The sequence below is a fragment of the Geospiza fortis genome, unplaced genomic scaffold (assembly GCF_000277835.1).
Source record: "Geospiza fortis unplaced genomic scaffold, GeoFor_1.0 scaffold213, whole genome shotgun sequence".
Taxonomy (NCBI): Eukaryota; Metazoa; Chordata; class Aves; order Passeriformes; family Thraupidae; genus Geospiza; species Geospiza fortis.
Genome location: NW_005054399.1, coordinates 597,761 through 609,620, shown reverse-complemented (window position 1 = coordinate 609,620; position 11,860 = coordinate 597,761). Strand labels below are relative to the sequence as shown.

At 62.1% G+C, this 11,860-nt stretch overlaps 2 protein-coding genes across 2 annotated transcripts in view; one reads left to right on the top strand and one right to left on the bottom strand.

Moving 5' to 3' along the window:
• Positions 1-8,652, top strand: part of FLII (FLII actin remodeling protein) — an 8,847-nt gene extending 195 nt beyond the window's left edge. Inside the window, exons 2-30 of the mRNA XM_031061090.1 lie at positions 1-56; positions 1,086-1,157; positions 1,284-1,364; positions 1,668-1,753; positions 1,897-2,058; positions 2,153-2,256; positions 2,350-2,525; positions 2,605-2,762; positions 2,852-2,936; positions 3,220-3,367; positions 3,483-3,616; positions 3,728-3,940; positions 4,021-4,200; positions 4,273-4,355; positions 4,435-4,509; positions 4,727-4,810; positions 4,876-5,047; positions 5,130-5,234; positions 5,439-5,630; positions 5,835-6,023; positions 6,114-6,253; positions 6,368-6,593; positions 6,781-6,935; positions 7,045-7,105; positions 7,189-7,317; positions 7,397-7,503; positions 7,641-7,746; positions 7,831-7,896; positions 8,056-8,652. Of these exons, the coding sequence (XP_030916950.1) occupies positions 1-56; positions 1,086-1,157; positions 1,284-1,364; positions 1,668-1,753; positions 1,897-2,058; positions 2,153-2,256; positions 2,350-2,525; positions 2,605-2,762; positions 2,852-2,936; positions 3,220-3,367; positions 3,483-3,616; positions 3,728-3,940; positions 4,021-4,200; positions 4,273-4,355; positions 4,435-4,509; positions 4,727-4,810; positions 4,876-5,047; positions 5,130-5,234; positions 5,439-5,630; positions 5,835-6,023; positions 6,114-6,253; positions 6,368-6,593; positions 6,781-6,935; positions 7,045-7,105; positions 7,189-7,317; positions 7,397-7,503; positions 7,641-7,746; positions 7,831-7,896; positions 8,056-8,190 (3,680 nt within the window). The 3' untranslated portion in view covers positions 8,191-8,652. The remainder of the gene's footprint in view (positions 57-1,085; positions 1,158-1,283; positions 1,365-1,667; positions 1,754-1,896; positions 2,059-2,152; positions 2,257-2,349; positions 2,526-2,604; positions 2,763-2,851; positions 2,937-3,219; positions 3,368-3,482; positions 3,617-3,727; positions 3,941-4,020; positions 4,201-4,272; positions 4,356-4,434; positions 4,510-4,726; positions 4,811-4,875; positions 5,048-5,129; positions 5,235-5,438; positions 5,631-5,834; positions 6,024-6,113; positions 6,254-6,367; positions 6,594-6,780; positions 6,936-7,044; positions 7,106-7,188; positions 7,318-7,396; positions 7,504-7,640; positions 7,747-7,830; positions 7,897-8,055) is intronic.
• Positions 8,653-8,775: 123 nt separating this feature from the next.
• LLGL1 (LLGL scribble cell polarity complex component 1) overlaps positions 8,776-11,860 on the bottom strand; it is a 6,829-nt gene continuing 3,744 nt past the window's right edge. The window contains exons 14-21 of the mRNA XM_031061062.1: positions 11,732-11,852; positions 11,372-11,655; positions 10,886-11,150; positions 10,676-10,790; positions 10,478-10,572; positions 10,246-10,369; positions 10,094-10,173; positions 8,776-9,910 (exon numbers count right to left, since the gene is read on the bottom strand). Coding sequence (XP_030916922.1) covers positions 10,095-10,173; positions 10,246-10,369; positions 10,478-10,572; positions 10,676-10,790; positions 10,886-11,150; positions 11,372-11,655; positions 11,732-11,852 — 1,083 coding nt within the window. The 3' untranslated portion in view covers positions 8,776-9,910; position 10,094. The remainder of the gene's footprint in view (positions 9,911-10,093; positions 10,174-10,245; positions 10,370-10,477; positions 10,573-10,675; positions 10,791-10,885; positions 11,151-11,371; positions 11,656-11,731; positions 11,853-11,860) is intronic.

Genomic DNA, 11,860 nt, shown 5'->3' with positions numbered 1-11,860 from the left:
TGAACCGCACAGGGCTCTGTTACCTGCCCCAGGAGCTCCCTGCCCTCCAGAAGCTGGTGAGCCCCGTGTTTTGGGGTGGAACGGGGCTCCCCTGTCTCGCTGGGGCCGTGGGATCCCACAGGATCCGTGCCAGCCTCGTGGCTCAGCAGCAGATGCTCCAGTGTCTAATAATAGCGCTGAGCTACAGTGTGTGGTTGAAATGGGATGCAGGAGCTGTCAGGAGTGGGGCTGTCATGGACTTGCACTTGGTTTCACCTTGTTTTCCTAGAAAACCAGATGAAAAACCACTCTTAGATCCTCTACCCTGTAGCAGAAGGGAAGGGTGATGGTCATGATGGGGGCAATCAAGGTTTTTTGGGCTTTTTTCCTTCTCCTTTGCTGAAGTATATAAAAAGCAGGAGCTGGCAGCTGCCTGGCTTTGTTTTTCGGGTGGTTCAGCCAGGCCCTTGGTGGGGTCATGGCTCAGCTGATGTCCACAGCACATCAGGGACCTCATTCTGTCAGTGCCAGACAAACTCAGGGCTTTAAACGCTGCCAGGAGTCCCCATCCCTGTGCCAGGTGCAGGGAATCCCTCTGTGCCAGCCCTGCCAGCCCTGCCAGGTGCTCGGGGGCCACAGCAAGACTGAAATCCTGGCATCCCACCCACAGCCTGCCAGTGCCTTGTGTTCCTGAGCAGGCAGCAGCCGGGCTGGTGATGCTCAGAGCAAAACATTTCCCCAGGGAAATTCCTCCCACCCCGGCAGTGCCCACGTCTGCCTGTTCCCAGCGAGAGGCACTTCCAAGGACTGGGATCTTTGTGCACAGGGACTGTGTGGGCCAGCTCTGGGCATCCCAGAGCACCCCAAACCCCACAGCAGGGCTGAGGTGTCCTCATCCCCTGGGGGGAGGCAGCACAGGCACGCTGGGCCAACAAACCAGTTTGGGACTGGGAGTGTGCCAGGAGCCCTGTGTGACAGGGCTTCACAAGTCCCCAACTCTCCTGGGATAGAGGAGCCTCCACATCAATGTGGGGGCCCAACCCTTGCCCAGCACAGCCCCAGCTCCTCTCTCTGCTCACTGGGGCTTGTCTGGGCCTTCCCTGCAGGAACACCTCTCCGTGAGCCACAACAGCCTCACCACGCTCCATGGGGAGCTCTCTGGCCTGCCCTGCCTCCGGGTGAGTGTCCCCCCCTTCCTCAGGGGTCCCCAGGCACCTCTGGGGTCTGAGGGCACACACAGATCACACCTGGGCACCCTGAGGGCTCAGCAGGCAGCTGTATTCCTGCCTCTCTCCCCTTTGCAGGCAATTGTGGCTCGTGCAAACAGCCTGAAGAACTCAGGAGTGCCTGATGACATCTTCCAGCTGGATGACCTCTCAGTGCTGGTGGGTGCAGAGTCTCCTCAGCTGATGCAGGGGCCAGCTCAGACTCCTGGGTCCCATTCCTGCAGCTTGGTTGCTCCTTGGGAGCACCAGCCCTAAGCCCATGGCTGAGCTCCAGGGCAGCTGGCTGTCAGCAGGGTGACCCTCTGGCAATGCCCCCTTTAAAGGCTGATGGCATGGATGGGCTCCCTGGGTTCCCTGTGTGCTGGTCCAGCTCCTGCTGTGTCCCTGGAGATGCCCCCCAGTCCTGAGGTCTGGGTGGTGGTGGCTGGGGTTGATAGCTGCTTTGTGCTCCCATTTTCCCAGGATCTGAGCTACAACCAGCTCACAGAGTGTCCCAGGGAGCTGGAGAATGCTAAGAACATGCTGGTCCTTAACCTTGGCCACAACAGGTGGGTCCAGGCTAGGGTGACCACCTTCCCCTCCTGGCCATGACCACGTCCATTGGTCACACTTTGCTCTGGGTCCTGCTCTCTGCAGGAGGGAGACCCAGGGCTGGTCCTAGGCCATCCTGAATTTCCCCATATCCCTGCAGCATCGACACCATCCCCAACCAGCTCTTCATCAACCTCACGGACCTGCTGTACCTGGACCTGAGTGACAACAAGCTGGAGAGTCTCCCACCGCAGATGAGGCGCCTGGTGCACCTGCAGACCCTCATCCTCAACAACAACCCCCTGCTGCACGCCCAGCTCCGGTACAGCCCCTCTCCCCAGGCTGGCAGGGCTGGCACTGAGGCTCCTGCTCCATCCTGACTCTCTCTCTGCCCTCTGGCTCTCCCTGCTCCCCAGGCAGCTCCCAGCCATGACAGCCCTGCAGACCCTGCACCTGCGCAACACCCAGCGCACGCAGAGCAACCTGCCCACCAGCCTCGAGGCCCTGGTGAACCTGGCAGGTAGGGCTGGGGCACCCACAGAGCCCTCCAGGGGCTCTCCCAGCCCCAGTGTTGGTGTGGCTGGTGGTGTGACCCCGTTGTTTCTTTCCCCAGATGTGGACCTGTCCTGCAATGACCTCAGCCGTGTCCCCGAGTGTCTCTACACCCTGGGCAGCCTGCGGCGCCTCAACCTCAGCAGCAACCAGATCACAGAGCTCTCCCTCTGCATTGACCAGTGGACCCAGCTGGAGACCCTCAACCTGTCCCGTAACCAGCTCACCTCCTTACCTGTATGTCCCTGCCCTTGCGTGCCACCCCTGCTTGTGGTTCCGTGGTTCTCCCTCACCCCACCATCTCCTCCTTCCCCAGTCGGCCATCTGTAAGCTGACCAAGCTGAAGAAGATGTACCTGAACTCCAACAAGCTGGACTTTGATGGGATCCCCTCGGGCATTGGCAAGCTCACCAACCTTGAGGAGTTCATGGCAGCCAACAACAACCTGGAGCTCATCCCTGAGAGCCTGTGCAGGTCAGGAACACACAACTGGATCTGCTGTGTCCCCAAGAGGGAACACAGAGGTTGTGTGGTCACAGGTCACCAGCATCACTGTCCCACAGGTGCTCCAAGCTGAGGAAGTTGGTGCTGAACAAGAACCGCCTGGTGACTCTGCCAGAGGCCATCCACTTCTTGACAGATTTGGAGGTGGGCACCCAGAACCTCTCTGCCTTGGGCTGGCTCCACCACAGCCCCAGCACCTCCCTGGGACCCCAGGGCTGTAGGGTGGGCTGGATGAGGTGAGGGCAGGAGAGCTCAGGGCCAGTCCCTGTAATCTGCCCCATGGTTCAGCCCAGGCAGGCCGTGGAGCTCCTCCACATCCCCTCATCTCACCAAAGCCTGGAGTGCTCCTGAGGTCTCCATCCCGTGCCACACTCCAGTGTCCCTGTGAGCAGGTACTTCACCGAGGTGTCTGTGCCCTCCCTGGCAGATCCTGGACGTGCGAGAGAACCCCAGCCTGGTGATGCCCCCGAAGCCGGCGGATCGCTCCTCGGAGTGGTACAACATCGACTTCTCCCTGCAGAACCAGCTCCGCCTGGCCGGCGCCTCCCCTGCCACCGTCGCCGCCGCCGCTGCGGGTGCGCCTGCAGGGAGGGGGGCACACAGCCCCTGCCTTGGCACGGCCCTGGCAGAGCCTGGGCAGCGAGCCCTGCTCCATAGGGTGCCCCTCTCACCCCGTGCCCGTGGCCCCAGGGAGCAGCACCAAGGACCCACTGGCCCGCAAGATGCGGCTGCGGCGGCGCAAGGACTCTGCCCAGGATGACCAGGCCAAGCAGGTGCTGAAGGGGATGTCGGATGTGGCCCAGGAGAAGAATAAGAAGATAGAGGTAGGGTCTGGGGTGGGAGAGGGGACCCGAGAGCATCACAATATTCCTGGCCTACCTTGGGTGCCGGCAGGGTTCTGGTTGTCCCTAATTTGACCTGTTCCTGTCCCACAGGAGAGTGGGGAGGCGAAGGCGCCGGACCTGAAGACACGGCGCTGGGATCAGGGCCTGGAGAAGCCCCAGCTGGACTACTCAGAGTTCTTCAGCGAGGATGTGGGGCAGCTGCCTGGCCTCTGTGTCTGGCAGATCGAGAACTTCGTGCCCACGCTGGTGGATGAGGCTTTCCACGGCAAGTTCTACGAAGCCGACTGCTACATCGTGCTCAAGGTACCCAGGGAGGACCAAGGGTCCCCTGCGTCCCCTGCCTGGAGCTGCAGCCATCCCATCTCACACCCTGTCCTTCCCAGACCTTCCTGGATGAGAATGGCTCCCTGAACTGGGAGATCTACTACTGGATTGGGCAGGAGGCCACACTGGACAAGAAGGCCTGTTCAGCCATCCATGCCGTCAACCTCCGCAACTACCTGGGGGCTGAGTGCCGCAGCATCCGGGAGGAGATGGGGGATGAAAGTGAAGAGTTCCTTCAGGTGAGGCCAGCCCCCAGCTCCCCTGTAGCCCCCAACCCCTCCTGTCCCACACTCACCCCTCCCTGCCCCCAGGTCTTTGACAATGACATCTCCTACATCGAGGGTGGCACGGCCAGCGGTTTCTTCACCGTTGAGGACACGCAATATGTCACCAGGTACAGCTGGGGACAGGGGCTGGGGGGGTGTGTGGGGCAGGCAGTGCCCCATGTCCCACCATGGCTGTCCCTTCCCCAGGCTCTACCGTGTCTATGGGAAGAAGAATGTCAAGCTGGAGCCAGTGGCACTGAAAGGGACATCGCTGGACCCCCGGTGAGTGGCCAGAGGACAGAGGGACCTTGCAGAAGGTGCAGCAGAATTCACCTGAGACATTATAGCTGCAGTTCTGTGGTGCAAATGGGCTATGCCAGTTCCTTTCTACAAAAATATGGGTTCAAACCCCCCTTGGTGCCCGGCAGGGACCCCCAGGATGGGGAGGATGCTCAGCACACCCCATTCTCTCCTGACTCCTCTCACCTCTCTCCACCAGGTTTGTTTTCCTCCTGGACCATGGCCTCGACCTCCTGGTGTGGCGTGGGAGCCAGGCCACGCTGAGCAGCACCACCAAGGCCAGGTAGGGCTGGTGGGGGTGCCAGGGTGTGGGGAGCCCAGCTGCCATCTCACCTGCTCCCACTGCAGGCTCTTCGCCGAGAAGATCAACAAGAACGAGCGGAAGGGCAAGGCCGAGATCACGCTGCTCACCCAGGGCCAGGAGACCCCTGAATTCTGGGAGGTGCTGGGGGGGCAGCCTGAGGAGATCCGACCCTGTGTCCCTGATGACTTCCAGCCCCACAAGCCCAAGCTGTACAAGGTGGGGATCTGCATCCATAGGGCCACCAGCCCTGCTGGGGTCCTTCAGCCCCTGCTCACCTCTGTCCCCATCCCCTCTGCAGGTTGGCCTTGGTCTGGGCTACCTGGAGCTTCCCCAGATCAACTACAAACTCTCCGTGGAGCACAAGAAGAGGCTGAAGGCTGATCTGATGCCAGAGATGCGCCTGGTAGGATGGGGCGGGGAGGTTCTCCCAGTCTGACCAGTGGGACTGGTTTCATGCCCCTTGTGCCTCCAGCCGTGCCCTGGGAGAGGGAGGTTCAGCCAGCAGCGCCTGGCTGGGGGATGCTCTGCTCTGCTGGGAGCAGGCAGGGTGTTTTCCAGCTGGGAAAGCCTGCAGGTGCCTGACCGTTCTCCCCTGTGGTGCCCTCAGCTGCAGAGCCTGCTGGACACCAAGAGTGTGTACATCCTGGACTGCTGGTCCGACGTCTTCATCTGGATCGGGAGGAAATCGTCGCGGCTGGTGCGGGCGGCGGCGCTGAAGCTGAGCCAGGAGCTGTGCACCATGCTGCACCGGCCCAAGCATGCCATGGTCACCAGGAACCTGGAGGGCACCGAGTGCCAGGTGGGGCATGGACCCCTCAGATGGGTGCTGGGTGCCTGGGAGGGGGCTGAGGCTGAGAGTCTGTTACCTGCTCCCCAATTTACACCTTGAACGACTGGACGTGGCAGCCGGTGCTCTGGTCTGGTTGATGAGGTGGGGATGGGTCACAGGTTGGACTGGATGATCTTGGAGGTCTTTTCCAGCCTTAGTGATTGTGTGATACAGGTGTTCAAGTCCAAGTTCAAGAACTGGGATGACGTCCTTCGTGTGGATTACACCCGGAACGCCGAGACAGTGCTGCAGGACGGGGGCCTGGCCGGCAAGGTCCGCAAGGACGCCGAGAAGAAGGACCAGATGAAGGCCGACCTCACCGCACTCTTCCTGCCCCGCCAGCCCCCCATGCCCCTCAGCGAGGTAGGGCTGGGGAGCCCCATGGATCCCCCATGGCGTGGGGCTGGGTGATGATGGAGGAGCTGGGGGCTGACGCAGCTCATGGGGCCACAGGCGGAGCAGCTGATGGAGGAGTGGAACGAGGACCTGGATGGCATGGAGGGCTTCGTGCTGGAGGGCAAGAAATTCACTCGCCTGCCCGAGGAGGAGTTTGGCCACTTCCACACCCACGACTGCTACGTCTTCCTGTGCAGGTGACAGCTGGCTTGTCCCCTCTCAGGGGCTGCTGGACCACCTTGTCCCCAATGTCCCTGCCCAGCCCTCCTGACTGTCCCATCCCTCACATCACTCCCTGTTCCTGCCCTCAGGTACTGGGTGCCAGTGGAGTACGAGGAGGATGAGGAAAAAAAGAAGAAGGGTGAAGGCAAAGGGGAAGAGGAGGGTGAGGAAGAAGAGGAAGAGAAGCAGCCAGAGGAAGACTCCCAGTGCATCGTCTACTTCTGGCAGGGCCGGGAGGCCTCCAACATGGGCTGGCTCACCTTCACCTTCAGCCTCCAGAAGAAGTTTGAGAGTCACTTCCGTGGCAAGCTGGAGGTGACACAGTTTGCGGGTGACACAGGGGTGCCTCAGCTTTGCTTCTCTTCCTCCCCATCTCCTCTCTGCCCCTCAGGCTGAGGCAGGGGACAGCAGCAGAGATGGGAGCTGGCAGGGGGGTGCAGCTGGGGCTTGGAGCTGTGTTTGGGAAGTCCCAATGCCCCTTCTGATTCCCACCCCTGTGCAGGTGGTGCGCATGACCCAGCAGCAGGAGAACCCCAAGTTCCTCTCACACTTCAAGAGAAGGTTTGTGATCCACCGGGGCAAGAGGAAGGACCGGGTCAGCACTCCCCAGCCCAGCCTGTACCACATCCGCACCAACGGCGGGGCCCTCTGCACCAGGTCAGTGCCAGGCAGCACCCACGGGTGCCACATCCACCTGGGATAGCTGCTGGTGGGCACAGCTGCCAGCTCTCCCTCTGATATGTGCCTCGGGGGGCTCCATCTCCAGGTGCATCCAGATCAACACGGACGCTGCTCTGCTCAACTCCGAGTTCTGCTTCATCCTCAAGGTACTGCTCGTGGCTGAGCATCCTCAGGGCTGCCTGGGTGCCCTCCTGCTCCTCTGGGCAGCACTGACTCCACTGTCCCCCAGGTGCCTTTTGAGAGCACGGACAACCAGGGCATTGTCTACACCTGGGTGGGCCGGGCAGCTGACCCTGATGAGGCCAAGCTGGCTGAGGACATCATGAACCACATGTTTGATGACTCCTACAGCAAACAGGTGAGCAGGGCTCAGTGCCACCTTACCTGAGTGACAGTGACCACCCAGGCCACACTCAGCCCTGCTCCTGCCCTTTCAGGTCATCAATGAGGGAGAAGAACCTGAAAACTTCTTCTGGGTGGGCATTGGGGGCCAGAAGCCCTACGATGAAGATGCCGACTACATGAAGCACTCACGGCTCTTCAGGTGGGCACTGGCCTCAGAGCCCATCCCCTTTGGGAACCAATCAGCCAGAACAGCTGCTCCATCACATCCCTGCCCTCTGCATGAGCCAAGTCTTAACAAACTCATGCCTGATGCTGTCCCTGTCCATCTCCCTGCAGGTGCTCCAATGAGAAAGGTTATTTCTCCGTGTCAGAAAAGTGCTCAGATTTCTGCCAGGATGACCTGGCTGATGATGACATCATGCTGCTGGACAACGGGCGGGAGGTGAGCTGGGGGCATGAGGCTCTCCTGGGCCCAGATCTTCCAGTGGCTCTGTGGGCTGAGCCCAGCTGCTGATCCTCTCTGCAGGTCTACATGTGGGTGGGCACCCAGACCAGCCAGGTGGAGATCAAGCTGAGCCTCAAGGCGTGCCAGGTAAGACCTCCCTCCATCCTGGGACTGCATGGGGGAGGATTTGGGCACTTCCATCTCCCCTCGGGGCCCTGACCTGGGTGCTGCAGAGCTCTGGGCTGGGGAATACCAACCCCAGAGGTGGGTGAGGGCCATGATCCCCATGGCAATGCTCTGCCCCAGGTCTACATCCAGCACATGCGCTCCAAGGACCCCAGCCATCCCCGCAAGCTCCGGCTGGTGCGGAAAGGCAACGAGCCCTGGCCCTTCACCCGCTGCTTCCACGCCTGGAGCGTGTTCCGCAAGCCGCCCACCTAAGGGTGGGGGGCACCTGGTGCCCTGGGCCTGGCCCCCCTGGCACAGCCAGCCCGGCACCCACGCTGCCGCCAATGCCAGGCTCAGCCTGGAGCTGCCTCCCGCCGAGCCGGGGCCAGGGGGATCATTGGGGCTGTCCCTCTGTCCCCCCTTCTCCCAGCACAGGGCCCAGCTCAGCCCCTGCCCTTCCTGGGGGGCATACGGGGTGCTGTGGGCCCCTGCCACACGCTGCTTGGGGATGCTGCTGCCCCAAACCAGTGCCGAGCTCCCCCCGTGGCAGGGGGACGGGAGTGACTCCCAGTTTGGGCGGGAGGATGCTTTGCTAAGGAGAACGGGGGGAGGGGGGGAGTGAGGGGCTCTGAGCCCTGGGCCTTACAGCTGGTCCCTGCTGTCCTGGGGGATGGACCCCCAGCAGGGATCAGCTCATCTGGATCATATCAATAAAGGCTGTACTTCTCACCTCGACCCTGTCTCAGGCTCTGACTCACTCCCAAATGGGGTCACCCCCAACCCTGATCGTGCCCCTCTGCAGCTCAGCACTCACCTGGCTCCGAGGCTCAGCAAACACCTGCAGCCCAGGCAGCTGATATTAAATGCTTTATTTTCAATATTAAAAACCAGTATTTTTAATAACTAAACAATGCTAAATTCATCTTACCAAAAAAAAAAAAAAGATGAGGTTGGGTGGGGGGGGTTCTACCAGGGACACTACAGCCCCGGCCTCGGCCGGCAGCAACAGAGCCCGAACGCCCCCAGCCACACACGTACCACAGGGGAGCCCGGGGGGGCCACAGCTCCCCAAAGGAGAGGGGCAGGGGCCAGCTGAGCCCCGTGGGAACAGCCACCATGGGCCAGGGGACAGAGCTGTGTCACCACAGCCCCCAGGAGGAGGAGGCCAGGCTGGGAGCCCAGGGGGGATTTGGCACAGTGAGACCCCCTGGCAGGGGCAGCCCAGCCTGGGCAGGAGGAGGCTGGGGTAACCCCATCTGCCCCTTCCCCCCCAGCACCAACATGGACCAGGAGCAGGAGCCCGTGTGAGATTCCACAGCGTGATCCCATCCCAAACCCACCCCGTGGCAGGATTTAGTGTCAGAAAGGAGCAGCAGGCACGGAGCCCAACCTGGAGAATAGCCCTTGGAGAAGCCACTAAGAGAAAAAGGCCACCTGTGACCCCCCAGCGTGCCCCTCCTCGGGCTGCTCAAGGCCTCTGCTGCCCACCTGGGAGCCAGGGGGTCCCCACTGGGCTCCCCTGGGGGGACAGTCCCTGTGCAGCAGCCAGAGCCTCCTGGCAGGCAGGGAACGGGGCTGTAAACTGCAGGGAGCTGGGCATGTAAACACAGACCAGGGTACGGGGGGGCCGTGCCCAGGGGCTTCTGGCCCCCCACTGCCCCAAAGGACCAAAACCAGGGGACGAGGGAGGGTCCACAAGCCCCAGCCCTCCCCGTGGAGCCGGGGAAGCAGCAGCATCCCCCAGGAAGGGGGCTCTGGAGCAGGGGACAGTGACACTCGACCGTGTATAAAAAAGGAACTGATCTTCCCCGGGAAGAGTTTGTGCCCCACGGCGCCGGGGCCGGGCAGGGGTGTGTGGGGAGTGCCGGAGCCGGGGTGCAGATGTTAGAGAGGAGGCCAGTCTACGTTACATGGGGAGGGGGCGCGGGGGTCCAGTCGAGTCGCGCATCCCGGGAATCCGAGCACTGAGATGGGGCAGGGAGGCCGGCGATGCCTGTGGGAGAGGCAGCCCCTCAGCAGGAGTGGGGATCAGGACAGCCATTCCCCCTGCTCCCCCTCCTCTGGAAGCCCCAGGGAGCACAACTCCATCCTCCCACGATGGATCAGGAAGCCAAGGCACTGCACTGGGGTCCCAGCTCCAAATCCCACTCCCAAGGACTACCAGCCCCTCACAGACCTCACTTGATGAGGATCCCCGTGGGCCGGGCCTCGTCCTCGCTGGTGTTCCTCAGGTTCTGCTCCGCTTCCTCCGAGGACCTGGGGCAGAGCAGGGTGAGAGGCACTGCCACGGCCCCTCAGCACCGTTTACCCCATTCCCACCCCACTCACGCCAGGAAATCCTTCACTTCCTCCACAGTGATGTCCCCAGTGGTGTCCAGCGGGGTCTCCAGGCTGCTGTTGGGGGAGTCAATGGGGCCGGGCGAGAAGGCAGCCGGGTGCTCCTCAGGGGACCCTGGGGAGTCACGGGACAGGAGGGATTGGGGACAGCCAGGACACAGAGCCAAGCTTGGAGCAGGGCTGTGGGACACGGTGTGTGTGCAGGGACAGGGTGGTCACTCACGGTCGCTGTCTGAGGGCGAGTGCTGGCCCTCGGAGCTGCGGGGGACGTGGGTGCCGTTCGCCTGCGGCAGCTTCGGCGTCACCGCTGAGCTGTTGCTGGAAGGAAACAGGGAGAAGTTATGGACAGAACTAGTGTCAGGGGGTGGGTGTACAGGGGTTCCACCACAGCAAAGCCCCCCATGACCCCGGGACAGCCCACCTGAGGCAGGAGGTGTCCTGGAGCCGGGCGACCTCCAGCCGGCACAGTGGCTCTGTCACATTCCTGGCGCTCAGCGAGAAGCGCTCGAACTCGGATGGTGAAATTAGGTAGAAACCTACAGGGGGGACAACAATGAGCCTCAGGAATCCCCCACAGGGCTGCAGGTGAGGTCAACATCCCATCGACACAGATGTCACCTGGTGTCCTCACCTTGGCCGTGCTTGGTGAAGACACAGGAGGCGATGCCGCTGATGTCCTCCTTACGGATGCAGCTGTAGTGGACCTGGGGCCGCAGGCTGGGCACGGTGAAGATGTGGATGTCCCCCAGGTTGGTGAGACAGGCCAGGCAGTTTTCCAGCCTCTCCTCGGAGCCAGCACTGGCCAGGCTCACCAGGGCCACCTTCCTCACCCGGCAGCCCTCGTGTGCTGTCAGCTTGAACTTGGTCTTGGCACTCACTTTGGGCAGCGTGAACACCTGGGGAGGCAGGAGGAGTGGGAGGCTCAGGGGAGAACAGGAACCTGCAGGGTTTAGGGGGACACCTTTCCCTTGGATTCACCACCCTAGAACAGGCATAGGAGTGCACCCAAAACCTGACTGGTCACCTCCAGTCCCTGCGTGATGAGGACATCCAAAGAGGACAAGGGACATTTTGGGTGCCATCTCTACCACAGCGGGACACTGAGCCTTGCACTCACCTTGAACTGTTCCTCGGAGGAGATGAGCATGGAGTGGCTGCCCTGCATGTCAGGGGCCTTGGCCAGGTCCCGAGACACCTCGTAGGGCTCGGGCAGGGGGTTCCCCCGCCCGTCCAGCACCGCAATGGCCACCACGGGCGCCCGGTGCATAAGCTGGATCTCCTTCCCCAGCACCGCCTCCACCGCCCGCTCCGAGAACTTCTCCTGCGACGGCACCTCCAGGGCGTAGGCGAACACCGAGCCCGAGTTGGTCCCTGCCCACATCGTGGGGCCGTGGTGGGCGGCTGTGGGGGTGGAGCAGTGTCAGACCCAGCCTGGGGGCTTTTCCCAGGAGGGAGGGAGGCAGGGAGGGGGTCTCACCGTCACGGAGGAAGGTGTCGGCAAAGTAGAGGCACCGCACGACCCCTGAAAGGGAATCATCAGCCGAGCGAGGCTCGATCCGCCGCTGCACCGGCGGCATCTCCACCCCGGGGGGCCCCCGCTCCCCCC